Source organism: Pseudophryne corroboree, chromosome 11, assembly GCF_028390025.1.
Source record: "Pseudophryne corroboree isolate aPseCor3 chromosome 11, aPseCor3.hap2, whole genome shotgun sequence".
Taxonomy (NCBI): Eukaryota; Metazoa; Chordata; class Amphibia; order Anura; family Myobatrachidae; genus Pseudophryne; species Pseudophryne corroboree.
In genome coordinates this window covers 353401257-353428533 of record NC_086454.1, presented here as the reverse complement: position 1 = coordinate 353428533, position 27277 = coordinate 353401257, and the positions used below count along the sequence as shown (strand labels likewise).

The 27277-nt window shown below is 48.9% G+C and overlaps 1 protein-coding gene across 3 annotated transcripts in view; it reads right to left on the bottom strand.

Moving 5' to 3' along the window:
* CEP89 (centrosomal protein 89) overlaps positions 1-26538 on the bottom strand; it is a 268804-nt gene extending 242266 nt beyond the window's left edge. For 2 of the 3 annotated variants that reach the window (XM_063945997.1, XM_063945998.1), the window contains exons 1-4: positions 26417-26538; positions 2198-2294; positions 582-688; positions 3-161 (exon numbers count right to left, since the gene is read on the bottom strand). In XM_063945997.1, the coding sequence (XP_063802067.1) occupies positions 3-161; positions 582-688; positions 2198-2236 (305 nt within the window). In that variant the 5' untranslated portion in view covers positions 2237-2294; positions 26417-26538. Of the gene's footprint in view, positions 1-2; positions 162-581; positions 689-2197; positions 2295-26416 lie in introns of those variants that run through there. The other variant, XM_063945999.1, reaches the window with a different exon arrangement.
* Between the last annotated feature and the right edge of the window lie 739 nt (positions 26539-27277).

Here is a 27277-nt window from a genome sequence, read left to right as displayed (position 1 = left end):
ACTCCAATCCCAGATCTCTGGCCGTAGCATAGGGTTCAATGCGCTCCGCTTCTTCCACGCGTGTGCTATCATTTTCAGAATAGGATCTTTGGCGCGGCTGAGGTATAGCAACTATCCGACCCGTCAGTGAGGTCATCAAAATGGCGGCAGCAAGAGCGGATCTGCAGAGGATTGTTAGGATACACAGCATTAAATAAGCACTCCTACCAGGACTATAATTATATGTACAGTTTGTAACTTACGTGAAGTATACTTAAAAAGAAAATAAATGCATAATTCATTCATATTATATATATATATATATATATATATATATATATATATATATATATATATATATACACACATTTCATTTTTTTGTTGTTGCTGTAAGTGGCTCCGGCTCCAGCTCAGTAGTGAACAGGGTGGAGGACTTACCTCTTACACAGAAATGTGTAGACTGCACAGAACAGAGACTACGAGATGACAGACACATAGCAGGGTGCAGCTACGACCAGGGGGAACACTCTCCAATCAGCAGGGACGGTTCAGTATAATTGGCTTTAAAACACCACATTTCTTGTAAATAAAAGGACACCTACCTGGGTCTCTCTGGAGAAGGGTTGGGGCTACGTGGGGGAGGGGTGCGAGGAACGGCAGACCGGGGAGCTACGGTAGCTGCAGGGATGAGGCCGTGGGCTATGTGTTTCTAAACGAGCAACAAAACAAGCAACAAATTGCAACATTAAACATCATGTCTATAAAGTCATCAGATTGTAAATTACAGAACTTAGTATCTATATAGCACACAAAGGAATAGTAATAATGATTGATGTTAGGTCAGGACACAGTGTATTGTATGACAGAATGAGGATATGAGACATGTCAGGGCACAGGGAGAAGTTATTACATGAGACATGTCAGGGCACAGGGAGAAGTTATTACATGAGACATGTCAGGGCACAGGGAGAAGTTATTACATGAGACATGTCATGGCACAGGGAGAAGTTATTACATGAGACATGTCATGGCACAGGGAGAAGTTATTACATGAGACATGTCATGGCACAGGGAGAAGTTATTACACGAGACATGTCATGGCACAGGGAGATGTTATTACATGAGACATGTCAGGGCACAGGGTGATGTTATTACATGAGACATGTCAGGGCACAGGGTGATGTTATTACATGAGACATGTCAGGGCACAGGGAGATGTTATTACATGAGACATGTCAGGGCACAGGGTGATGTTATTACATGAGACATGTCAGGGCACAGGGAGATGTTATTACATGAGACATGTCAGGGCACAGGGAGAAGTTATTACATGAGACATGTCAGGGCACAGGGAGATGTTATTACATGAGACATGTCAGGGCACAGGGTGATGTTATTACATGAGACATGTCAGGGCACAGGGAGATGTTATTACATGAGACATGTCAGGGCACAGGGAGATGTTATTACATGAGACATGTCAGGGCACAGGGTGATGTTATTACATGAGACATGTCAGGGCACAGGGAGATGTTATTACATGAGACATGTCAGGGCACAGGGAGATGTTATTACATGAGACATGTCAGGGCACAGGGTGATGTTATTACATAAGACATGTCAGGGCACAGGGTGATGTTATTACATGAGACATGTCAGGGCACAGGGTGATGTTATTACATGAGACATGTCAGGGCACAGGGAGATGTTATTACATGACAGAATGAGGACACGTGACATGTCAGGGCACAGGGAGAAGTTATTAAATGATAGAATGAGGACATATGACATGTTGGGGCACAGGGAGAAGTTATTACATGAGACATGTGACAAGGCACAGGGAGAAATATTATTAGGGGATAGAATGACGGTGATGATGTCGGACATGTCAGTATACAGGGCATTATGTAGCAGGTATTATGGAATGATTAGTGTATCAGAGGTTCCCAAACTCCATCACTACAGTCCAGATTTTTAGGGGGGGGAATTCAAATGATTGAAAAGTCCGTTAGGCGTCTGTTTTTTTTTTCATAGGAAAAAAATGACACCCAACTGACTTTTCAAACATTTGAATTCCCCCCTAAAAATATCCATGCCTGAGCGCAGGTGACTTAATAAGTACCTCAGTCAATTTGATTTAACCATCTGGCTTCAAGCACAGATATACACCATGACTATAGACAGTCCACGAGTTACGCGCTCCATGACATCTACTCACAAACTGGTTGGCATCTCTTCTCCGGAACGGGAAAGACATGTTGTCTCCTCTCCCCAGGCACCGCTCAGCTCCTCTGTTCTCTACCCAGTGCTGCCAGCTGTGAAATGCAACAGAAGCAACTGTGAATTCTAAACCAAGTACAAAACCACACCAACCCCAAACAAAACCCAACCCATTCCCTAAACTAAGCCAACCCATTCCCCAACAGCTCCAAACTAAACCCAGCACATTCCCAACCCATTCCCCAACAGCCCCAAACAAAACCCAACCCATTCCCCAACAGCTCCGAACTAAACCCAGCACATTCCCCAACAGTCCCAAACCATTCTCCAAAAGTCCCAACCCATTCCCCAAACCAAGCCCAACCCATTCCCCAACAGCCCCAAACAAAACCCAACCCATTCCCAAACAGCTCCGAACTAAACCCAGCACATTCCACAACAGTCCCAACCCATTCTCCAAAAGTCCCAACCCATTCCCCAAACCAAGCCCAACCCATTCTCCAATAGTCCCAAACAAAACCCAGCCCATTCCCAACAGTCCCGACCCATTCCCCAAACCGAGCCCAACCCATTTTCCAACACCCCCAAACTAAACCCATTCCCCAACAGCCCCAAACTAAACCCAACCCATTCCCTAAACTAAGCCAACCCATTCCCCAACAGCTCCAAACTAAACCCAGCACATTCCCAACCAATTCCCCAACAGCCCCAAACAAAACCCAACCCATTCCCCAACAGCTCCGAACTAAACCCAGCACATTCCCCAACAGTCCCAACCCATTCTCCAAAAGTCCCAACCCATTTCCCAAACCAAGCCCAACCCATTCCCCAACAGCCCCAAACAAAACCCAACCCATTCCCCAACAGCTCCGAACTAAACCCAGCACATTCCCCAACAGTCCCAACCCATTCTCCAAAAGTCCCAACCCATTCCCCAAACCAAGCCCAACCCATTCTCCAATAGTCCCAAACAAAACCCAGCCCATTCCCAACAGTCCCGACCCATTCCCCAAACCAAGCCCAACCCATTTTCCAACACCCCCAAACTAAACCCATTCCCCAACAGCCCCAAACTAAACCCAACCCATTCCCTAAACTAAGCCAACCCATTCCCCAACAGCTCCAAACTAAACCCAGCACATTCCCAACCCATTCCCCAACAGCCCCAAACAAAACCCATTCCATTCCCCAACAGCTCCGAACTAAACCTAGCACATTCCCCAACAGTCCCAACCCATTCTCCAAAAGTCCCAACCCATTCCCCAAACCAAGCCCAACCCATTCTCCAATAGTCCCAAACAAAACCCAGCCCATTCCCAACAGTCCCGACCCATTCCCCAAACCAAGCCCAACCCATTTTCCAACACCCCCAAACTAAACCCATTCCCCAACAGCCCCAAACTAAACCCAACCCATTCCCTAAGCTAAGCCCAACCCATTCCCCAACAGCTCCAAACTAAACCCAACACATTCCCCACCAGTCCCAACCCATTCCCCAATAACCCCAAACTAAACCCAGCACATTCCCCACCAGTCCCAACCTAAACCCAGCACATGCCCCAACAGTCCCAACTCATTCCCAAAACCAAGCCCAACCCATTCTCCAACAGTCCCAAACAAAACCCAGCCCATTCCTAACAGTCCCGACCCATTCCCCAAACCAAGCAAAACCCATTCCCCAACAGCTCCAAACTAAATGCAGCACATTCCCCAACAGTCCCAACCCATTCTCCAACAGTCCCAAGCAAAACCCATTCTCCAACAGTCCCAACCCATTCCCCAAACCAAGCCCAACCCATTCTCCAACAGTCCCAAACAAAACCCAACCCGTTCCCTAAACTAAGCCCAACTCATTCCTCAACAGCTCCAAACTAAACCCAGCACATTCCCCACCAGTCCCAACCCATTCCCCAAACCAAGCCCAACACATTCTCCAACAGCCCCAAACTAAACCCATTCTCAAATAGCCCCAAACTAAACCCAACCCATTCCCCAAAGCAAGCCCAACCCATTCCCCAACAGCCCCAAACTAAACCCAGCCCATTCCCAAAACCAAGCCCAACCCATTCCCCAACAGCCCCAAACTAAACCCGACCCATTCCCAACAGCCCCAAACCAACCCATTCCCCAACAGCCCCAAACTAACCCCAACCCATTCCCCAAACTAAACCCAGCCCATTCCCCAACCCATTCCCCAAACTAAACCCAGCCCATTCCCCAAACTGCGTCAACCCATTCCACAAACAAAGGCCAGCCCATTCCCCAACAGCCCCAAACTAACCCAGCCCATTCCCCAACAGTCCCAACTTATTCCCCAAACCAAGCCCATTCCATTCCCAAACAGCCCCAAACAAAGCTCAACCTATTGTACGTAGGGAAGGTGGTATAGCCTGGGATTTCAGGCCGCTGTACTAGGTAAAGAAACCCACAGAGTAGGGCTGGCCCTGTACCAGAAGACTGGATTGATACAGAATTGTCACGTTGGTATTAAATAAGAAAAATAATCATACAAATATATCATTCTAATCTGTCAATGATGTTTGTGACATATACAGAAAAAGCATCTCGCAGCTGCCCCAGTCACTCAGCGCGATGCACGCACATTTTTGATTACCAACTTGTTAAGCTTGTCTTGTAGGGGCAGGTCAAGAAAGTAGGTGGACCCATTTGCAGTCTCAGTGCGGGCCCCACCTCTCACACTATGCCAGAATTTACTGCGCACGCGTTGATCTCCGGTAAAATGGTGCCCGTACCATATTCCCAGTAATCCATCCGTGCAGCTTATTGGACTGAAATATTGATATTTTTTTTAGGTTTTGGGCTTTTTATTTTTAAAGAGGCGGGGGGGGGGGGGGGGATATTAAATATCGATATCTATCCCTTCCACAGACGTAGCGCCTAGATTCCCTTCGCTGAAACAACCTTCCCCATCAGGCACTGCGACAACATCAAACTATTTAGAATAATAACCTGTGGTGAGCGGAGGGATCCACTGGGCCCGAATTGCGGCGAGCTAACCGAGCTCGCAAAAGGTACAATGTGGGCCAAATAACAAGAAAAAAGAAAAAGAAAAAAGAAAAAGAAAAAAACGCTGTAAGGGCTTAAAAACACTTCCGTAGACGTCACTTCCAGGACCTGACGGCAAAGGAAATATAGAACCTACTCTGCCAGAGACTAAAACAGAAAATATAAAAATAAGATTTTACTTACCGGTAAATCTATTTCTCGTAGTCCGTGGTGGATGCTGGGGACTCCGTAAGGACCATGGGGAATAGACGGGCTCCGCAGGAGACATGGGCACTTTAAGAAAGAATTTAGAGTCTGGTGTGCTCTGGCTCCTCCCTCTATGTCCCTCCTCCAGACCTCAGTTAGAGAAACTGTGCCCGAGAGAGCTGACAGTACAAGGAAAGGATTTTGGAACCCAGGGTAAGACTCATACCAGCCACACCAATCACACCGTATAACTTGTGATAAACTTACCCAGTCAACAGTATGAACAACAACAGAGCATCAGTTCAACCCTGATGCAACAATAACATAGCCCTTATTGCGGCAATAACTATATACAAGTATTGCAGAAAAAAGTCCGCACTTGGGACGGGCGCCCAGCATCCACTACGGACTACGAGAAATAGATTTACCGGTAAGTAAAATCTTATTTTCTCTAACGTCCTAGTGGATGCTGGGGACTCCGTAAGGACATGGGGATTATACCAAAGCTCCCAAACGGGCGGGAGAGTGCGGATGACTCTGCAGCACCGAATGAGCAAACACAAGGTCTTCCTCAGCCAGGGTATCAAACTTGTAGAATTTTGCAAACGTGTTTGAACCCGACCAAGTAGCTGCTCGGCAAAGCTGTAATGCCGAGACCCCTCGGGCAGCCGCCCAAGAAGAGCCCACCTTCCTCGTGGACTGGGCCTTAACTGATTTTGGCAGCGGCAATCCAGCCGCAGAATGAGCCTGCTGAATCGTGTTACAGATCCAGCGAGCAATAGTTTGCTTTGAAGCAGGAGCACCCAGCTTGTTGGATGCATACAGGATAAACAGTGATTCCGTTTTCCTGACTCTAGCCATTCTGGCTACATAAACCTTCAAAGCCCTGACCACATCCAGTAACTCGGAATCCTCCAAGTCACGAGTAGCCACAGGCACCACAATAGGTTGGTTCATATGAAAAGATGACCCCACTTTTGACAGAACTTGTGGACGGGTCCGCAATTCTGCTCTATCCATATGGAAAACCAGATAGAATTAGCGGCTTTGTCACATAAAAGCCCCTAATTCTGACACACGCCTAGCCGAAGCCAAGGCTAATATCACGACCACTTTCCACGTGAGATATTTTAACTCCACCGCTTTAAGTGGTTCAAACCAGTGTGATTTCAGGAAACTTAACATCACATTAAGATCCCAAGGTGCCACTGGAGGCACAAAAGGAGGCTGAATATGCAGCACTCCCCTTTACCAACGTCTGAACTTCTGGTAGAGAAGCCAACTCTTTTTGAAAGAAAATGGATAGGGCCGAAATCTGGACCTTAATGGAACCCAATTTTAGGCCCAAATTCACTCCTGACTGTAGGAAGTGAAGGAAACGGCCCAGCTGAAATTCCTCTGTAAGAGCATTCCTGGCCTCACACCAAGAAACATATTTTCGCCATATACGGTGATAATGTTTAGCTGTCACGTCCTTCCTAGCCTTTATCCGCGTAGGAATGACCTCGTCCGGAATGCCATTTTCTGCTAGGATCCGGTGTTCAACCGCCATGCCGTCAAACGCAGTCGCGGTAAATCTTGGAACAGACAGGGCTCCTGTTGCAACAGGTCCTGTCTTAGAGGAAGAGGCCACGAGTCCTCTGTAAGCATTTCTTGCAGATCTGGATACCAGATCCTTCGTGGCCAATCTGGAACAATGAGGATTGTTCTCACTCCTCTTTTTCTTATTATCCTCAGCACCTTGGGTATGAGAGGAAGAGGAGGAAATACATAGACCGACTGGAACACCCACGGTGTCACCAGTGCGTCCACAGCTATCGCCTGAGGGTCTCATGACCTGGCGCAATACCTTTGTAGCTTTTTGTTGAGGCGGGATGCCATCATGTCCACCTGTGGCAGTTCCCACCGACTTGCAATCTGCGTGAAGACTTCTTGATGAAGTCCCCACTCTCCCGGGTGGAGGTCGTGCCTGCTGAGTAAGTCTGCTTCCCAGTTGTCCACTCCCGGGATGAACACTGCTGACAGTGCGCTTACATGATTCTCCGCCCAGCGAAGAATTCTGGTGGCTTCTGACTGAATCAGAACCGGTTGGTCGCGAAGCAGGGTCTCCGCTTGACGTAGGGCGTTGTATACGGCCCTTAGTTCCAGGATGTTGATGTTAAGGCAAGTCTCCTGACTTGCCCACAGACCTTGGAACTTTTTTCCCTGTGTGACTGCTCCCCACCCTCGGAGGCTTGCATCCGTGGTCACCAGGATCCAGTCCTGAATGCCGAATCTGTGGCCCTCGAGAAGGTGAGCACTCTGCAGCCACCACAGGAGAGACACCCTGGCCCTGGGGGATAGGGTGATTAACCGATGCATTTGAAGATGTGATCCGGACCACTTGTCCAGTAAGTCCCATTGAAAGGTCCTCGCATGGAACCTGCCGAAGGGAATGGCCTCGTATGATGCCACCATCCTTCCCAGGACTCGAGTGCAGTGATGCACTGACACCTGTTTTGGTTTTAACAGGTTCCTGACCAGTGTCATGAGCTCCTGAGCTCTCTCTATCGGGAGATAAACCCTTCTCTGGTCTGTGTCTATAAACATGTCTAGGAAAGGCAGATGAGCCGTAGGAACCAACTGCGACTTTGGATTATTTAGAATCCAGCCGTGTTGCCGTTACATTTCCAGATAAAGTGATACGCTGTTCAGCAACTGCTCTCTTGATCTCGCTTTTATGAGGAGATTGTCCCAGTACGGGATAATTGTGACACCTTGCCTCCGCAGGAGCACCATCATTTCCGCCATTACCTTGGTGAAGATTCTCGGGGCCGTGGAGAGACCAAACGGCAACGTCTGAAATTGGTAATGACAATCCTGTACCGCAAATCTGAGGTACGCCTGATGAGGTGGATAAATGGGGACATGAAGGTATGCCTCCTTTATGTCCAGAGACACCATAAAATCTCCCCCTTTCAGGCTTGCGATGACCGCTCTTAGCGATTCCATCTTGAACTTGAACCCTTTCAGGTATATGTTCAGGGATTTAAAATTCAATATGGGTCTGACCGAACCGTCCGGTTTCGGGACTACAACATGGTCGAATAATAACCCCCTCCTTGTTGAAGGAGGGGAACCTTGACCACCACCTGTTGAAGATACAATTTGTGAATTGCAGTTAACACTATTTCCCTCTCGTGGGGGGAAGCCGGCAGGGCCGTCGGTGAGGGGGCATCTCCTCAAAGTCCAGCTAGTATCCCTGAGACACAATATCTATTGCCCAGGGATCCAACAGGGAGTGAACCCACTTGTGGCTGAAATTACGAAGACGTGCCCCCACCGGGCCTAGCTCCGCCTGTGGAGCCCCAGCGACATGCGGTGGATTTTGTAGAGGCCGGGGAGGACTTCTGTTCCTGGGAACTAGCTGTGTTGTGCAGCTTCTTTCCTCTGCCCCTGCCTCTGGCAAGAAAGGACGTAACTCGGACTTTCTTGTTTCTTTGTGATCGAAAGGCTGCATTTGATAATGTCGTGCTTTCCTAGGCTGTGCAGGAATATAAGGCAAAAGATCAGAATTACCAGCCATAGCTGTGGAGACCAGGTCCGAGATCCCTTCTCCACAAAATCCTCAGCCTTCCATATGCCTCTTAAGTCGGCATCACCTGTCCATTGCATATCTACAGGACACGTCAAGTAGAAATCGACATAGCGTTGACTCTAGAACCCAGTAGACTAATGCCTCTTTGGGCATGTTATAGATATATATATATCTATATCTATCTTAAGACAGCATCTTTAATATATATATATATATATATATATATATATATATATCCATCTATATCTATATCTATATACCCACACACACATACATACTGGGGTCTCAATCTCTGCTGATAAGGTACCTGTCCACGCTCTTACAGCGCTATAAACCCATGCCGACACAATCACCGGTCTGAGTAGTGTACCAGAATGTGTACGCTATCCACAGGATCCCTGAGGATAGCTGTTAAGTCAGGGCTACCTTTTGGGCAAACGTGACACCCTAGGGGAAGATTCCCATCGTATCCTGGCCCTAGTGGGGGAAGAATACTCCCTGAGAATTCTTTGTGGGAAGCTGCAGCTTCTTGTCTGGAGATTCCCGCTCTTTTTCATCATGAGAGGAGGGAAATTTACCTCAGTTTTCTTCCCCTTAAACATGTGTACCCTTGTGTCAGGGACAGATGAGTCATCAGTGATATGCAAATCATCTTTTATTACAATAATCATATATTGAATACTTTCCTGCCATTTTGGCTGTAACTTTGCATTATCGTAGTCGACACTGGAGTCAGACTCCGTGTCGATATCAGTGTCTATTATTTTGGATAGTGAGCATAGAGAGACTCTGAAGGTCTCTGCGACATAGGGACAGACATGGGTAGATTCCCTGTCTGTTCTCTAATCTTTTGTGCAATAAATTCACCTTGGCACTTAATTACACATATCCAAACAGGTGTCGGCGTTGTCGACGGAGATACCCCTCACACACATATTTGCTCCATCTCCTCCTTAGGGTAGCCTTTTACCTCAGACATGTCGACACACACGCACCGACACACCACACACTCAGGGAATGCTCATCTGAAGACAATTCCCCCACAAGGCCCTTTGGAGAGACAGAGAGAGAGTATGCCAGCACACACCCCAGCGCTATTAACCCAGGAATAACACAGTAACTTAATGTTAACCCAGTAGCTGCTGTTTATAATGATTTTTGCGCCTAATTATGTGTCCCCCCTCTCTTTTTACCCTCTTCTACCGTTGTATCTGCAGGGGAGAGGCTGGAGAGCTTCCTCTCAGCGGAGCTGTGGAGAGAAAATGGTGCAGGTGAGTGCTGAGGAAGAAGGCCCCGCCCCCTCGACGGCGGGCTTCTGTCCCGCTTAAATATACATTTTCTTGGCGGGGGCTCATACATATATACAGTGCCCAACTGTATATATGCTAAACTTTTGCCAAAGAGGTTCCAATTGCTGCCCAGGGCGCCCCCCCCCCCCCTGCGCCCTCACAGTGACTGGAGTATGTGGGTGTGTGTGGGAGCAATGGCGCACAGCTGCAGTGCTGTGCGCTACCTCAGTGAAGACTGGAGTCTTCTGCCGCTGATTTCGAAGTCTTCTTGCTTCTTTCACCCGGCTTCTGTCTTCCGGCTCTGCGAGGGGGACGGCGGCGCGGCTCCGGGATCGGACGACGAGGGTGAGATCCTGTGTACGATCCCTCTGGAGCTAATGGTGTCCAGTAGCCTAAGAAGCAGGACCTATCTTCAGAGAGTAGGGCTGCTTCTCTCCCCTCAGTCCCACGATGCAGGGAGTCTGTTGCCAGCAGAGCTCCCTGAAAATAAAAAACCTAACAAAATACTTTCTTACAGCAAGCTCAGGAGAGCTCACTGAACAGCACCCAGCTCGTCCGGGCACAGATTCAAACTGAGGTCTGGAGGAGGGACATAGAGGGAGGAGCCAGAGCACACCAGAATCTAAATTCTTTCTTAAAGTGCCCATGTCTCCTGCGGAGCCCGTCTATTCCCCATGGTCCTTACGGAGTCCCCAGCATCCACTAGGACGTTAAAGAAATTAGTTTTATTTGCAATATTACACAAAATAACTTTTGACAATATAACACTTTTCAATTAGTTTTCTTTTATTGCTATTGTGCCATATTCTCCAACTTTAATGATTTTTTGCCACCACCCCATATAACTATTGATTATAGTGGGGCAGCACAGATGGTGTAATGGTTAGCATGACTGCCTCACAGCACCAAGGTTGTGGGTTCAATAAACACTATGGGCCTCATTCAGCTTCATTAACAGTTTTGCTAAGATTGCAAAAACTGATAATGACAAAATCACATGCTGGGAACGGCCCAACATGCTAATACCGGGCAGAGCTGCGATCACAAGTCACCTGCGACCGCATCGCTGATGTGTGGATGCCCCCTGCCTCCGCAGCCAGGCTGCGAAGGCCGGCGCAGGGCAGACATTTTTCGGATGGCAGCGGTCGCGTGCCATCCGAAAAATCCCGTTTCCAACGACACGCACGCTCAACACCTCTGCCCGTCAATCAGGCAGAGGCGTCGTATTGTCCTGACGCACACGCGTGGAATAGGAACTGTGCGTGTACACTGGCCGTGGCCAGTGGCAAACGCAGAATTTCTAGATGGGGATTTCCAAGTGCAGTCCACAATCTCCCATTCTACGGAACATAGGAGCAAGTGGGGGAGTCTGGGGAGCGGTAGAAGAACCTAGTAATGACCCTGAACATTAATGTACACATTGGTCTTTTATACACTGGATACCGGACGGAATACAGTATTACTATTAATATCTAACACTATAGAACAGTGACTTTTAACCTTTTTTTGGGATCCGGTCTGAAGATCGACAGTGTCTAGGTCGACAATGTTTAGGTCGACCACTATAGGTCGACAGTCACTAGGTCGACATGGATGGAAGGTCGACAGGGTTTCTAGGTCGACATGTGCTAGGTCGACAGGTCTAAAGGTCGACATGAGTTTTTCACATTTTTTGGGGGGATTTTTTCATACTTAACGATCCACGTGGACTACGATTGGAACGGTAAAGTGTGCCGAGCGAAGCGAAGGCATCATGCCCGAAGCATGGCGAGCGAAGCGAGCCATGCGAGGGGACGCGGTGCACTAATTTGGGATCCCGGTCACTCTACGAAGAAAACGACACCCAAAAAAAAAAAAAAAAATGTTTCCTCATGTCGACCTTTAGACCTGTCGACCTAGCACATGTCGACCTAGAAACCCTGTCGACCTTCCATCCATGTCGACCTAGTGACTGTCGACCTATAGTGGTCGACCTAAACATTGTCGACCTAGATACTGTCGATAAAACGAACCACACCCCCTTTTTTTACTCGTGGCACACCGAACAATATTTTAAAATTGCCAAGGCACACCATCAGTTCCCCACTGGAAAAAAAGAAAACAAACATTGGCCCTCACAGTAAAAAAAAAAAAAATCCACACATACATTGTCCTACACAGAAAATAACAATCATAATGCTCTCCACATAAATCATGTTGCTCCCCACATAAATCAATCACATTTCTCCCCACACAAATCCTATTGTTCCCCACAGGAGAAAAATAACAAATATTAGCCCCTACTGGTCAGCTGTCCTCCTCCCTGTCCCTCAGTGGCGGGGGATGTTCATAGTGGAGTGCTGCAAATACTGAGCAGCGGGCGGTCGGGCAGGTGTGGATGTGGGTGGGCAAGGAAAGCTATGTATGCAGGCGGGAACTGGAAGATGTGTATGCAGGCGGATGGGCTGGCTGGGTGGTGAGACGCGGCGGCCGTGACCTATGATATCACACCGCCGCGTCACAGCTGGAGCACAACTGATCCTCTAAGAAGAGCCTAGGCCAACAGTTCACTCTGAAGGTGCAGGAAGCTGCTCTGGCTCCGCGGCACACCTTGCAACTGGTCACGGCACACTGGCTGAAAATAAGATTTTACTTACCGATAAATCTATTTCTCGTAGTCCGTAGTGGATGCTGGGGACTCCGTCAGGACCATGGGGAATAGCGGCTCCGCAGGAGACAGGGCACAAAAGCAAGCTTTTAGGATCACATGGTGTGTACTGGCTCCTCCCCCTATGACCCTCCTCCAAGCCTCAGTTAGGTACTGTGCCCGGACGAGCGTACACAATAAGGAAGGATCTTGAATCCCGGGTAAGACCCAAACCAGCCACACCAATCACACCGTACAACTTGTGATCTGAACCCAGTTAACAGTATGATAACAATGAAGTAGCCTCTAAAAAAGATGGCTCACAACAATAATAACCCGATTTTTGTAACAATAACTATGTACAAGTAATGCAGACAATCCGCACTTGGGATGGGCGCCCAGCATCCACTACGGACTACGAGAAATAGATTTATCGGTAAGTAAAATCTTATTTTCTCTAACGTCCTAGTGGATGCTGGGGACTCCGTCAGGACCATGGGGATTATACCAAAGCTCCCAAACGGGCGGGAGAGTGCGGGTGACTCTGCAGCACCGAATGAGAGAACTCCAGGTCCTCCTCAGCCAGGGTATCAAATTTGTAGAATTTTACAAACGTGTTCCCCCCTGACCACGTAGCTGCTCGGCAAAATTTTAAAGCCGAGACCCCCTCGGGCATCCGCCCAAGATGTGCCCACCTTCCTTGTGGAATGGGCATTGACAGATTTTGGCTGTGGCAGGCCTGCCACAGACTGTGCAAGCTGAATTGTACTACAAATCCAACGAGCAATAGTCTGCTTAGAAGCAGGAGCACCCATCTTTTGGGGTGCATACAATATAAACAGCAAGTCAGACTTTCTGACTCCAGCCGTCCTGGAAATATATATATATATATATATATATATATATATATATATATATATATATATATATAATCTATTTTTAGGGCCCCGACAACGTCTAGCAACTTGGAGTCCTCCAAGTCCCTAGTAGCCGCAGGCACCACAATATGTTGTTTCAGGCGAAACGCTGACACCACCTTAGGAAGAAACTGGGGACGAGTCCGCAGTTCTGCCCTGTCCGAATGGAAAAACAAATATGAGCTTTTTTTAAGACAAAGCACCCAATTCTGACAATCGCCTGGCCGAGGCCAGGGCCACAACATGGTCCCATTCCATGTGAGATATTTCAAATCCACAGATTTGATCGGTTCAAACCAATATGATTTGAGGAATCCCAACACTACGTTGAGATCCCACGGTGCCACTGGAGGCACACAAGGGGCTGTATATGCAATACTCCCTCGACAAACTTCTGGACTTCAGGAATTGAAGCCAATTTTTTCTGGAAGAAAATCTACAGGGCCGAAACTTGAACCTTAATGGACCCCAATTTGAGGCTCATAGACACTCCTGTTTTCAGGAAGTGCAGAAATCGACCTAGTTGAAATTTTTTCGTGGGGCCTTCCTAGCCTCACCCACGCAACATATTTTCACCACATGTGGTGATAACGTTGTGCGGTCACCTCCTTCCTGGCTTTGACCAGGGTAGGTATGACCTCTTCCGGAATGCCTTTTCCCTTAGGATCCGGCGTTCAACCGCCATGCCGTCAAACGCAGTCGCGGTAAGTCTTGGAACAGACAAGGTCCCTGCTGGAGCAGGTCCTTTCTTAGAGGCAGATGCCACGGTTCCTCTTGGAACAGACATGGTTCTTGCTGAAAGCAAATCCCATCTTAGCTCCCGAGGCCATTAGTCCTCTGTGAGCATCTCTTGAAGTTCCGGGTACCAAGTCCCTCTTGGCCAATCCGGAGCCACGAGTATAGTTCTTACTCCTCTACGTCTTATAATTCTCAATACCTTGGTTATGAGAAGCAGAAGAGGGAACACATACACCGACTGTTACACCCACGGTGTTACCAGGACGTCCACAGCTATCGCCTGAAGGTCTCGTGACCTGGCGCAATACCTGTCCCGTTTTTTGTTCGGGCGGGACGCCATCATTTCCACCTTTGGTCTTTCCCAACGGTTCACAATCATGCGGAAAACTTCCCGATGAAGTTCCCACTCTCCCGGGTGGAGGTCGTGCCTGCTGAGGAAGTCTGCTTCCCAGTCGTCCACTCCCGGAATGAACACTGCTGACAGTGCTATCACATGATTTTCCGTCTAGCGAAAAATCCTTGCAGTTTTGACCACTGCCCTCCTGCTTCTTGTGCCGCCCTATCTGTTTACGTGGGCGACTGCCGTGATGTTATCCCACTGGATCAATACCGGCTGACCTTGAAGCAGAGGCCTTGCTAAGCTTATAGCATTACAAATTTGCTCTTAGCTCCAGTATATTTATGTGGAGAGAATTCTCCAGACTTGATCACACTCCCTGGAAATTTTTTCCCTGTGTGACTGCTCCCCAGCCTCTCAGGCTGGCCTCCGTGGATACCAGCATCCAATCCTGAATGCCGAATCTGCGGCCCTCTAGAAGATGAGCACTCTATAATCACCACAGGAGAGACACCCTTGTCCTTGGATATAGGGTTATCCGCTGATGCATCTGAAGATGCGATCCGGACCATTTGTCCAGCAGATCCCACTGAAGAGTTCTTGCATGAAATCTGCCGAATGGAAGCGCTTCGTAATAAGCCACCATTTTTTACCAGGACTCTTGTGCAATGATGCACTGACACTTTTCCTGGTTTTAGGAGGATCCCGATTAGCTCGGATAACTCCCTGGCTTTCTCCTCTGGGAGAAACACCCTTTTCCTGGACTGTGTCCAGAATCATCCCTAGGACCAGCAGACGTGTCGTCGGAACAACTGCGGTTTTGGAATATTTAGAATCCACCCGTGCTGTCGTAGAACTACTTGAGATAGTGCTACTCCGACCTCCAACTGTTCTCTGGACCTTGTTCTTATCAGGAGGTCGTCCATTTTCTTTGAAGACGAATCCTCATTTCGGTCATTACCTTGGTAAAGACCCGGGTTGCCTTGGACACTCCAACGGCATCGTCTGAAACTGATAGTGACAGTTCTGTACCACGAACCTGAGGTACCCTTGGTGAGAAAAGCAAATTTTGGGACATGGAGGTAAGCATCCCTGATGTCCCGGGACACCATATAGTCCCCTTGTTCCCAGTTCGCTATCACTGCTCTGAGTGACTCCATCTGGATTTGAACCCTTGTAAGTGTTCAAATTTTTCAGATTTAGAATCGGTCTCACCTAGCCTTCTGGCTTCAGTACCACCCTATAGTGTGGAACAATACCCCTTTCCTTGTTGTAGGAGGGGTAATTTTATTATCACCTGCTGGGAATACAGCTTGTGAATTGTTTTCAATACTGCCTCCCTGTCGGAGGGGGACATTGGTACAGCAGACTACAGGAACCTGCGAGGGGGGAAACGCCTCGATATTCCAATCTGTGCCCCTTTGATACTACTTGTAGGATCCAGGGGTCCTGTACGGTCCCAGCGTCATGCTGAGAACTTAGTAGAAGCGGTGGAGGGCTTCTGTTACTGGGAATGGGCTGCCTGCTGCAGTCTTCTTCCCTTTCCTCTATCCCTGGGCAGATATCTTATAGGGACGAAAATACTGAGGCTGAAAAGACGGTGTCTTTTTCTGCAGAGATGTGACTTAGGGTAAAAAACGGTGGATCTTCCAGCAGTTGCCGTGGCCACCAGGTCCCATGGACCGACCCCAAATAACTCCTCCCCTTTTATACGGCAATACATCTTTGTGCCGTTTGGAATCTGCATCCCCTGACCACTGTCGTGTCCATAAACATCTTCTTGCAGATATGGACATCGCATTTACTCTTGATGCCAGAGTGCAAATATCCCTCTGCGCATCTCGTATATATAGAAATGCATCCTTTAAATGCTCTATAGTCAATAAAATACTGTCCCTGTCAAGGGTATCAATATTTTTAGTCAGGGAATCCGACCAAGCCACCTCAGCTCTGCACATCCAGGCTGAGGCGATCGCTGGTCACAGTATAACACCAGCATGTGTGTGTATACTTTTTAGGATATTTTTCTGATAAGCATGTGAGCGCCTTATCCACCCTGAGGGGTGTTTCCCAATGCGCCTTAACTTCTGGCGGGAAAGGGTATACCGCCAATAATTTTCTATCGGGGGAAACCCACGCATCATCACACACTTCATTTAATTTATCTGATTCAGGAAAAACTACAGGTAGTTTTTTCACCTCACACATAATACCCTTCTTTGTGGTACTTGGAGTATCAGAAATATGTAACACCTCCTTCATTGCCCTTAACGTGTGGCCCTAAAGGAAAATACGTTTGTTTCTTCACCGTCGACACTGAAATCAGTGTCCGTGTCTGGGTCTATGTCGACCGACTGAGGTAAATGGGCGTTTTTACAAGCCCCTGACGGTGTCTGAGACGCCTGGACCGGTACTAATTTGTTCGCCGGCCGTCTCATGTCGTCAACCCACTTGCAGCGTGTTGACATTACCACGTAATTCCATAAGTAAGCCATCCATTCCGGTGTCGACTCCATAGAGAGTGACATCACCATTACAGGCAATTTGCTCCGCCTCCTCACCAACATTTTCCTCATACATGTCGACACACACGTACCGACATACAGCACACACATAGGGAATGCTCTGATAGAGGACAGGACCCACTAGCCCTTTGGGGAGACAGAGGGAGAGTTTGCCAGCACACACCAAAATGCTATAATTATACAGGGACAACCCTTATATAAGTGTTCCTCCCATATAGCATTTAATATATATGTATATCGCCAAATCAGTGCCCCCCCTCTCTGTTTTAACCCTGTTTCTGTAGTGCAGTGCAGGGGAGAGCCTGGGAGCCTTCCCCTCAGCCTTTCTGTGAGGGAAAATGGCGCTGTGTGCTGAGGAGAATAGGCCCCGCCCCCTTTTCGGCGGGCTTCTTCTCCGGAGATTGTGAAGTCTGGCAGGGGTTAAATACATCCATATAGCCTCAAGGGCTATATGTGATGTATTTTTCGCCATACAGGTATTCTACATTGCTGCCAGGGCGCCCCCCCCCGCGCCCTGCACCCTCCGTGATCGCTGTGGGAAGTGTGCTGACAGACAATGGCGCACAGCTGCAGTGCTGTGCGCTACCTGAGGAAGACTGAAAAGTCTTCTGCCGCCTGGTTCCGGACCTCTTCAATCTTCAGCATCTGCAAGGGGGTCGGCGGCGCGGCTCCGGGACGAACCCCAGGGCGAGACCTGTGTTCCGACTCCCTCTGAAGCTAATGGTGTCCAGTAGCCTAAGAATCCAATCCATCCTGCACGCAGGTGAGTTGAAATTCTCTCCCCTAAGTCCCTCGATGCAGTGAGCCTGTTGCCAGCAGGACTCACTGAAAATAAAGAACCTAAAAACTTTTTCTAAGCAACTCTTTAAGAGAGCCACCTAGATTGCACCCTTCTCGGACGGGCACAAAAACCTAACTGAGGCTTGGAGGAGGGTCATAGGGGGAGGAGCCAGTACACACCATGTGATCCTAAAAGCTTGCTTTTGTGCCCTGTCTCCTGCGGAGCCGCTATTCCCCATGGTCCTGACGGAGTCCCCAGCATCCACTAGGACGTTAGAGAAAAAGCCTGCTATAGAAGTGTGGCCGGAGAGACTAACCAGCCACACGTGTAATGGCGGCCGCAGCACTTAAGGGGTTAACCCCTAGTGCCCGGCGCCATTAGGAGGACAATGGGCGCTTGGCGCCACTTTTAATCTGTGCACTGGCGCTAGTCGCCATCTTTAAATGTATTGTGGGTGCTAGGCACCGGGTATTTAAAGTATGTTTAGTGATGTGTTTTGGCATGTCATATGTAGTACTCTGTGCACAATTGCAGGAATGCATGTTTAAATGTATTTGTATTTGAGATGTGGTCACCTGTATTTTAAAGGGAAAAGTGCACTTACTATAGCTGTCTGAATAAGCATCTCTTATCCTCTGGAAATAGGAAGTGGCATGCTAATGGCCCTGTCCTAGCAGAGAGGTGTGAATGACGGTGCCTTTTGATGTGTAAGTTCCTTAGAGAGAGATGCTAATCACGGGGGATTTCCTTAACCCATATATAAAGTCTGTGGGCTTGGAACCTGTTTCATCCTGTAGCTGATTTAATTAATATACGAACCCTGAATGGCAGATGCAGGAAGGAAGACTGTTTGTTTGTGTTGCAGCCTTTCCTGTTGTAATCCCAAACACTGGGTTTGCATGGAGATGTGAATGAGACAGAAACATTTGTATTTTAAAGCTATGTGATAAATGTATCAATAGTGAATGTTAATCTGATACCAAACGTTGTCTGGGTAACAGGTAGGAGGATATTGTTTTATTGCACTTATCTCCTTTTGAAATGTAATTTATTTGTATTTTGTAAGATATCCTGATTGGATAGAAAGGGCTCAGGGAGGACATGACCCCCTGTTGTACTTTGGGGAAAATCGACATAAAAAGGATGCCTGTGAGCATCCAGTGTATTGTACCATCTTTATTCTGCTGGAACATCTTGCTGTATGCTGTTGCCCCTAGCAATAGGGAAGAGTCTTTTTTAAGGCTATTATTGTGCAAATAAACATCATCTGACTCAAGAAGATTGCTTCATCTTGTGACCTACAGGGTTATGCCAAACAGAGCCCCGTCCTCCAGCTGTCCAGGGAAGCACCTAACGTCTCCAAGTTCCGCCATCCGCCAGCTACCGGTAGAGGCCTAGCAAGTGGCTAGTGGGGATTCGTCAACACCACACAGGTGTGGAAAGGCAGTGTGTCGGCACATACAGAGCAGAACCGTGGTTCCAAACGCCACGGCAGGTTAGGAGTTTGGTGGTGGCAGCATAAACCCGCCCACAGCGCAGCGCAATGGGTGGAGTCAGTAACAGGCGGTTACTGACGGTAAGCGGGAATCCCCTATGTGGTCAGGTACCGTGTGACCTAACCTTCCATTCTGTGCACAGGAGACGGGACGCAAAAGCGGTGAGTGCTTTCGTATGGAACCGTCCTGTCACAAGAAGGTCTATAGTATAGGCTGCATCAAACATTTAAATAATATAAAGAAATGGTCAGGAAAAATAAGAATTTACTCACCGGTAATTCTATTTCTCGTAGTCCGTAGTGGATGCTGGGGACTCCGTAAGGACCATGGGGATTAGCGGCTCCACAGGAGACTGGGCACAACTATAAAGAAAGCTTTAGACTACTGGTGTGCACTGGCTCCTCCCACTAAGACCCTCCTCCAGACTTCAGTTAGGATACTGTGCACGGAAGAGCTGACACAATAAGGAAGGATTTTGAATCCCGGGTAAGACTCATACCAGCCACACCAATCACACCGTATAACTCGTGATACAATACCCAGTTAACAGTATAATAACAACTGAGCCTCTCAACAGATGGCTCAACAATAACCCATTAGTTAAGCAATAACTATATACAAGTATTGCAGACAATCCGCACTTGGGATGGGCGCCCAGCATCCACTACGGACTACGAGATATAGAATTACCGGTGAGTAAATTCTTATTTTCTCTAACATCCTAAGTGGATGCTGGGGACTCCGTAAGGACCATGGGGATTATACCAAAGCTCCCAAACGGGCGGGAGAGTGCGGATGACTCTGCAGCACCGAATGGGCAAACTCTAGGTCCTCCTCAGCCAGGGTGTCAAACTTGTAGAATTTAGCAAACGTGTTTGACCCCGACCAAGTAGCTGCTTGGCAAAGTTGAAGAGCCGAGACCCCTCGGGCAGCCGCCCAAGAAGAGCCCACCTTCCTTGTGGAATGGGCTTTCACCGATTTAGGATGCGGCAGTCCAGCCGCAGAATGTGCAAGCTGAACCGTACTACAGATCCAGCGAGCAATAGTCTGCTTTGAAGCAGGTGCACCCAACTTGTTGGGCGCATACAGGATAAAGAACGAGTCAGTCTTTCTGACTCCAGCTGTCCTGGAAACATAGATTTTCAGGGCCCTGACCACGTCCAACAACTTGGAAGCCTCCAAGTCATTTGTAGCCGCAGGCACCACGATAGGTTGGTTCAGATGAAACGCTGATACCACTTTGGGGAGAAACTGGGGACGAGTCCTCAATTCCGCCTTTCCCATATAAAATACAGATAAGGGCTTTTGTATGACAAAACCGCCAATTCTGATACACGCCTGGCCGAAGCTAAGGCCAACAACATGACCACTTTCCACGTGAGATATTTCAAATCCACGGTTTTCAGTGGCTCAAACCAGTGTGACTTTAGGAAATCCAACACCACGTTGAGATCCCAAGGTGCCACTGGAGGCACAAAAGGGGGCTGAATATGCAGCACTCCCTTAACAAAAGTCTGAACTTCAGGTAGTGAAGCCAGTTCTCTCTGGAAGAAAATCGATAGAGCCGAAATCTGGACCTTAATGGAACCCAATTTAAGGCCCATAGTCACCCCTGACTGTAGGAAGTGCAGGAAACGGCCCAGCTGAAATTCCTCCGTTGGGGCCTTCCTGGCCTCACACCACGCAACATATTTTCGCCATATGCGGTGATAATGGTTTGCGGTTACTTCTTTCCTAGCTTTAATCAGCGTAGGAATGACTTCCTCCGGAATGCCCTTTTCCTTCAGGATCCGGTGTTCAACCGCCATGCCGTCAAACGCAGCCGCGGTAAGTCTTGGAACAGACAGGGCCCCTGCTGCAGCAGGTCTTGTCTGAGCGGTAGAGGCCATTGGTCCTCTGAGATCATTTCTTGAAGTTCCGGGTACCAAGCTCTTCTTGGCCAATCCGGAACAATGAGTATAGTTCTTACTCCTCTTCTCCTTATTATCCTCAGTACCTTTGGTATGAGAGGAAGAGGAGGGAACACATAAACCGACGGTGTCACTAGAGCGTCCACAGCTATCGCCTGCGGGTCCCTTGACCTGGCGCAGTACTTTTCTAGCTTTTTTGTTGAGGCGGGACGCCATCATGTCCACCTGTGGCCTTTCCCAACGGTTTACAATCATTTGAAAGACTTCTGGATGAAGTCCCCACTCTCCCGGGTGGAGGTCGTGCCTGCTGAGGAAGTCTGCTTCCCAGTTGTCCACTCCCGGAATGAACACTGCTGACAGTGCTAACACGTGATTTTCCGCATATCGGAGAATCCTTGTGGCTTCTGCCATTGCCGTCCTGCTTCTCGTGCCGCCCTGTCGGTTTACATGGGCGACCGCCGTGATGTTGTCTGACTGGATCAGTACCGGCTGGTTTTGAAGCAGGGTTTTTGCCTGACTTTGGGCATTGTAAATGGCCCTCAGTTCCAGAATATTTATGTGCAGGGAAGCCTCCTGACTTGACCATAGTCCTTGGAAGTTTCTTCCCTGTGTAACTGCCCCCCAGCCTCGAAGGCTGGCATCCGTGGTCACCAGGACCCAGTCCTGTATGCTGAATCTGCGGCCCTCTTGAAGATGAGCACTCTGCAGCCACCACAGCAGAGACACCCTTGTCCTTGGAGACAGGGTTATCAGCCGATGCATCTGAAGATGCGACCCGGACCACTTGTCCAACAGGTCCCACTGAAAGGTTCTTGCATGAAACATGACGAATGGAATTGCTTCGTAGGAAGCTACCATCTTTCCCAGGATCCGCGTGCAGTGATGCACCGACACCTGTTTTGGTTTTAGGAGGCCTCTGACTAGAGATGACAGCTCCTTGGCCTTCTCCTCCGGGAGAAACACTTTTTTCTGTTCTGTGTCCAGAACCATCCCCAGGAACAGTAGACGTGTCGTAGGGACCAGCTGTGACTTTGGAATGTTTAGAATCCAGCCGTGCTGTTGTAGCACCTCCCGAGATAGTGCTACCCCGACCAACAACTGCTCTCTGGATCTCGCCTTTATCAGGAGATCGTCCAAGTACGGGATAATTAAAACTCCCTTCTTTCGAAGGAGTATCATCATTTCGGCCATTACCTTGGTAAAGACCCTCGGAGCCGTGGATAGACCGAACGGCAACGTCTGGAATTGGTAATGACAATCCTGTACCACAAATCTGAGGTACTCCTGGTGAGGATGGTTAATGGGGACATGCAGGTAAGCATCCTTGATGTCCAGTGATACCATGCAATCCCCCTCGTCCAGGCTTGCAATAACCGCCCTGAGCGATTCCATCTTGAACTTGAATTTTTTTATATATGTGTTCAAGTATTTCAAATTTAAAATGGGTCTCACCGAACCGTCCGGTTTCGGTAGCACAAACATTGTGGAATAGTAACCCCGTCCTTGTTGAAGTAGGGGTACCTTTACTATCACCTGTTGTGAATACAGCTTGTGAATTGCCTGTAACACTGCCTCCCTGCCTGAGGGAGTGGTTGGCAAGGCAGATTTGAGGAAACGGCGGGGGGGAGACATCTCGAATTCCAGCTTGTACCCCTGAGATACTATCTGAAAAATCCAGGGATCCACCCGTGAGCGAGCCCACTGATTGCTGAAATATTTGAGACGGGCCCCCACCGTACCTGGCTCCGCCTGTGGAGCCCCAGCGTCATGCTGTGGACTTAGAGGAAGCGGGGGAGGACTTTTGCTCCTGGGAACTGGCTGTATGCTGCAGCTTTTTTCCCCTACCTCTGCCTCTGGGCAGAAAGGACGCGCCTTTAACCCGCTTGCCCCTATTGGGCCGAAAGGACTGTACCTGATAATACGGTGCTTTCTTTGGCTGTGAGGGAACATGGGGTAAAAATGTAGACTTCCCAGCTGTTGCTGTGGAAACGAGGTCCGAGAGACCATCCCCGTACAACTCCTCACCCTTATAAGGCAGAACTTCCATGTGCCTTTTGGAATCTGCATCACCTGTCCACTGCCGAGTCCATAACCCTCTCCTGGCAGAAATGGACATTGCACTAATTTTGGATGCCAGCCGGCAAATATCCCTCTGTGCATCCCTCATGTATAAAAGTGCGTCTTTTATATGCTCTACGGTTAGCAATATAGTGTCCCTGTCTAGGGTATCAATATTTTCTGACAGGGAATCTGACCATGCAGCTACAGCACTGCACATCCATGCTGAAGCAATAGCTGGTCTCAGTAGAACACCTGTGTGTGTATGTATAGATTTCAGGATAGCCTCCTGCTTTCTATCAGCAGATTCCTTCAGGGCGGCCGTATCCGGAGACGGTAGTGCCACCTTTTTTGACAAGCGTGTGAGCGCTTTATCCACTCTAGGGGATGTTTCCCAACGTGACCTATCCTCTGGCGGGAAAGGGTACGCCATTAGTAACCTCTTAGAAATTACCAGCTTCTTATCAGGGGAAGCCCACGCTTCTTCACACACTTCATTTAACTCCTCAGATGGAGGAAAAGCTACTGGTAGTTTTTTCTCTCCAAACATAATACCCTTTTTTGTGGTACCGGGGGTTACATCAGAAATGTGCAACACATTTTTCATTGCCTCAATCATGTAACGTGTGGCCCTACTGGAAGTTACATTAGTCTCATCGTCGTCGACACTGGAGTCAGTATCCGTGTCGACATCTGTGTCTGCCATCTGAGGTAGCGGGCGTTTTAGAGCCCCTGATGGCTTTTGAGACGCCTGGGCAGGCACAGGCTGAGAAGCCGGCTGTCCCACATTTGGTATGTCGTCAAACCTTTTATGCAAGGAGTCGACACTGTCACGTAATTCCTTCCACAGCACCATCCACTCAGGTGTCGACCCCAAAGGTGGTGACATCACATTTACAGGCATCTGCTCCCCTCCACATAAGCCTCCTCATCAAACATGTCGACACAGCCGTACCGACACACCGCAAACACACAGGGAATGCTCTGACAGAGGACAGGACCCCACAAAGCCCATTGGGGAGACAGAGAGTATGCCAGCACACACCAGAGCGCTATATAAAACAGGGATCCCACTATAAATGAGTGTTTTCCCTTATAGCTGCTTTATATATATATATATATATATATATATATATATATATATATATATATATATATATATATAAAACAGCTATAAGGGAAAACACTCATTTATATATATCCTGCGCCTAAATTTAGTGCCCCCCCTCTCTTTTTTACCCTTCTGTAGCTTGTCAGACTGCAGGGGAGAGCTAGGGAGCTTCCTTCCAGCGGAGCTGTGAGGGAAAAATGGCGCCAGTGTGCTGAGGGAGATGGCCCCGCCCCTTTTCCAGCTGACTTCTCCCGCTTTTTCTGGAATACTGGCAGGGGTATTTTTACATCTATATAGCCTCTAGGACTATATATGATGTAGATTTGCCAGCCAAGGTGTCATATATTGCCCTCAGGGCGCCCCCCGCCCCCCAGCGCCCTGCACCCATCAGTGACCGGAGTGTGAGGTGTACATGAGGAGCAATGGCGCACAGCTGCAGTGCTGTGCGCTACCTTGGTGAAGACCGAAGTCTTCTGCCGCCGATTTTCCGGACCTCTTCATGCTTCTGGCTCTGTAAGGGGGACGGCGGCGCGGCTCCGGGAACGAACACCAAGGTCGGGTCCTGCGGTCGATCCCTCTGGAGCTAATGGTGTCCAGTAGCCTAAGAAGCCCAAACTACCACCTGTTAGGTAGGTTCGCTTCTTCTCCCCTTAGTCCCTCGCTGCAGTGAGTCTGTTGCCAGCAGATCTCACTGTAAAATAAAAAACCTAAAATATACTTTCTTTCTAGGTGCTCAGGAGAGCCCCTAGTGTGCATCCAGCTCAGCCGGGCACAAGATTCTAACTGAAGTCTGGAGGAGGGTCATAGTGGGAGGAGCCAGTGCACACCAGTAGTCTAAAGCTTTCTTTATAGCTGTGCCCAGTCTCCTGCGGAGCCGCTAATCCCCATGGTCCTTACGGAGTCCCCAGCATCCACTTAGGACGTTAGAGAAATGTTAAACAAACCATAATAAATACACAAACATAATAGAACCAATACTGCACTTTCTAAGCACACATTCTCCCATCTCATGGTAAGGCTCCTGTCTCTTCTTACTGGCAGCTACTCTCTGGTCCAGTCCGGTGATTGAGGATCAATCAGATCCACATACACACAGCAAACTTGGTAGAAGAAGCTGCTACAACGGGTATGAAAACTGCATAATGTGGGGGCAGCTCTATTAATTGTATAATATACCACTGCAGCTGTTGTCATAACTTGAGCTACTTGCCAAGAGAAGAGGGGGGGTTCCAGGCAACTGGAACCCCCCCCACCCACGTTTGCCTATGGCAGCCATGGGAGAATGCAGTTGATGCGACCTTAATAAGGCCCCATGGCTCTGTGTGGAGTTTGTATGTTCTCCCCGTGCTTGCGTGGGTTTCCTCTGGGTACTCAGGTTTCCTCCCACAATCCAAACATACACTTGTAGGTTAGTGCTGCGGAATATGTGTGCGCTATATAAATAACTGGTAATACAATAATAATTGATTATACCACTGATTCCTCCAGTCAACCCCCCCCCCTAATATTGGGTCACACGCACCCCACCTGCATATACCTGTAATGACTCTGCGTGCCCCCCAAATAAAGCCAGAGTGCCCCCCTCCCCTAAAGCATTGTACCTATCCCAGGTACAGGCTACTACCACCTTCCTGCTTACCAGCCCCAGCCAGGAGGCTCCTGCACCGCCCGCCCTCAGTCTCCGCTCTCACCCGCGGCACTCTCGAGCAGCAGCAGCAGAAGACTCTCTGCCACTCTTCCGGGGGCACCACATGACCAAAGCCGCCGCCGCCCATTGGTCAACGCGCCGGTCTCTGCACCTCTCGTTGTCCCGGCAACCCCGAGCGTGCCGCAGGAAACCCTCCCGGATTGGCTGGCTGACTGGGCGCAGTGGGCGGTGGGAACGTTTAAAAGGGAAGCGGTAACCGCAGCAACTGCAACCGCGTAAAGTAAGGGTGCGGTATGGCGGTCCCGGTATCTTCAGCTCGGGGTCTGAGTAATTCCGTACACCAGCACCGTCCTCACAGGGGAACCCTGTAATGCTGGCAGTATAGGGGCCTGGCTGTGAGCCATAACGGGCTGCTGAGGCCTAGTGGGGGCGCTCTATACTGGGAGCTGGGCTCTGTGAGGGGAACCCCATGCACCCGGGGACTGCAGGGTCCTCCAGGTGGCAGGTCCTGTTACTAATAGTGAATTATGATCATGTATCAGGCAATGGTCCTGGGCTGGGCTGGTGTTTTCCTTGTGCACGGGTTCCCAATTCCTCCAGTTGCTGATACGGAGGCCGCGTCCCAACCGGCAGGCGCCGGATGACGACGTCAAATGCGGTGGGTGATAAATCGCCCCATCAGGTCAATCAGACCTGATCGCTCACTAGGGTTTTTTCTCTGACGTCCTAGTGGATGCTGGGAACTCCGTAAGGACCATGGGGAATAGCGGCTCCGCAGGAGACTGGGCACAAAAAGTAAAAGCTTTAGACTAGCTGGTGTGCACTGGCTCCTCCCCCTATGACCCTCCTCCA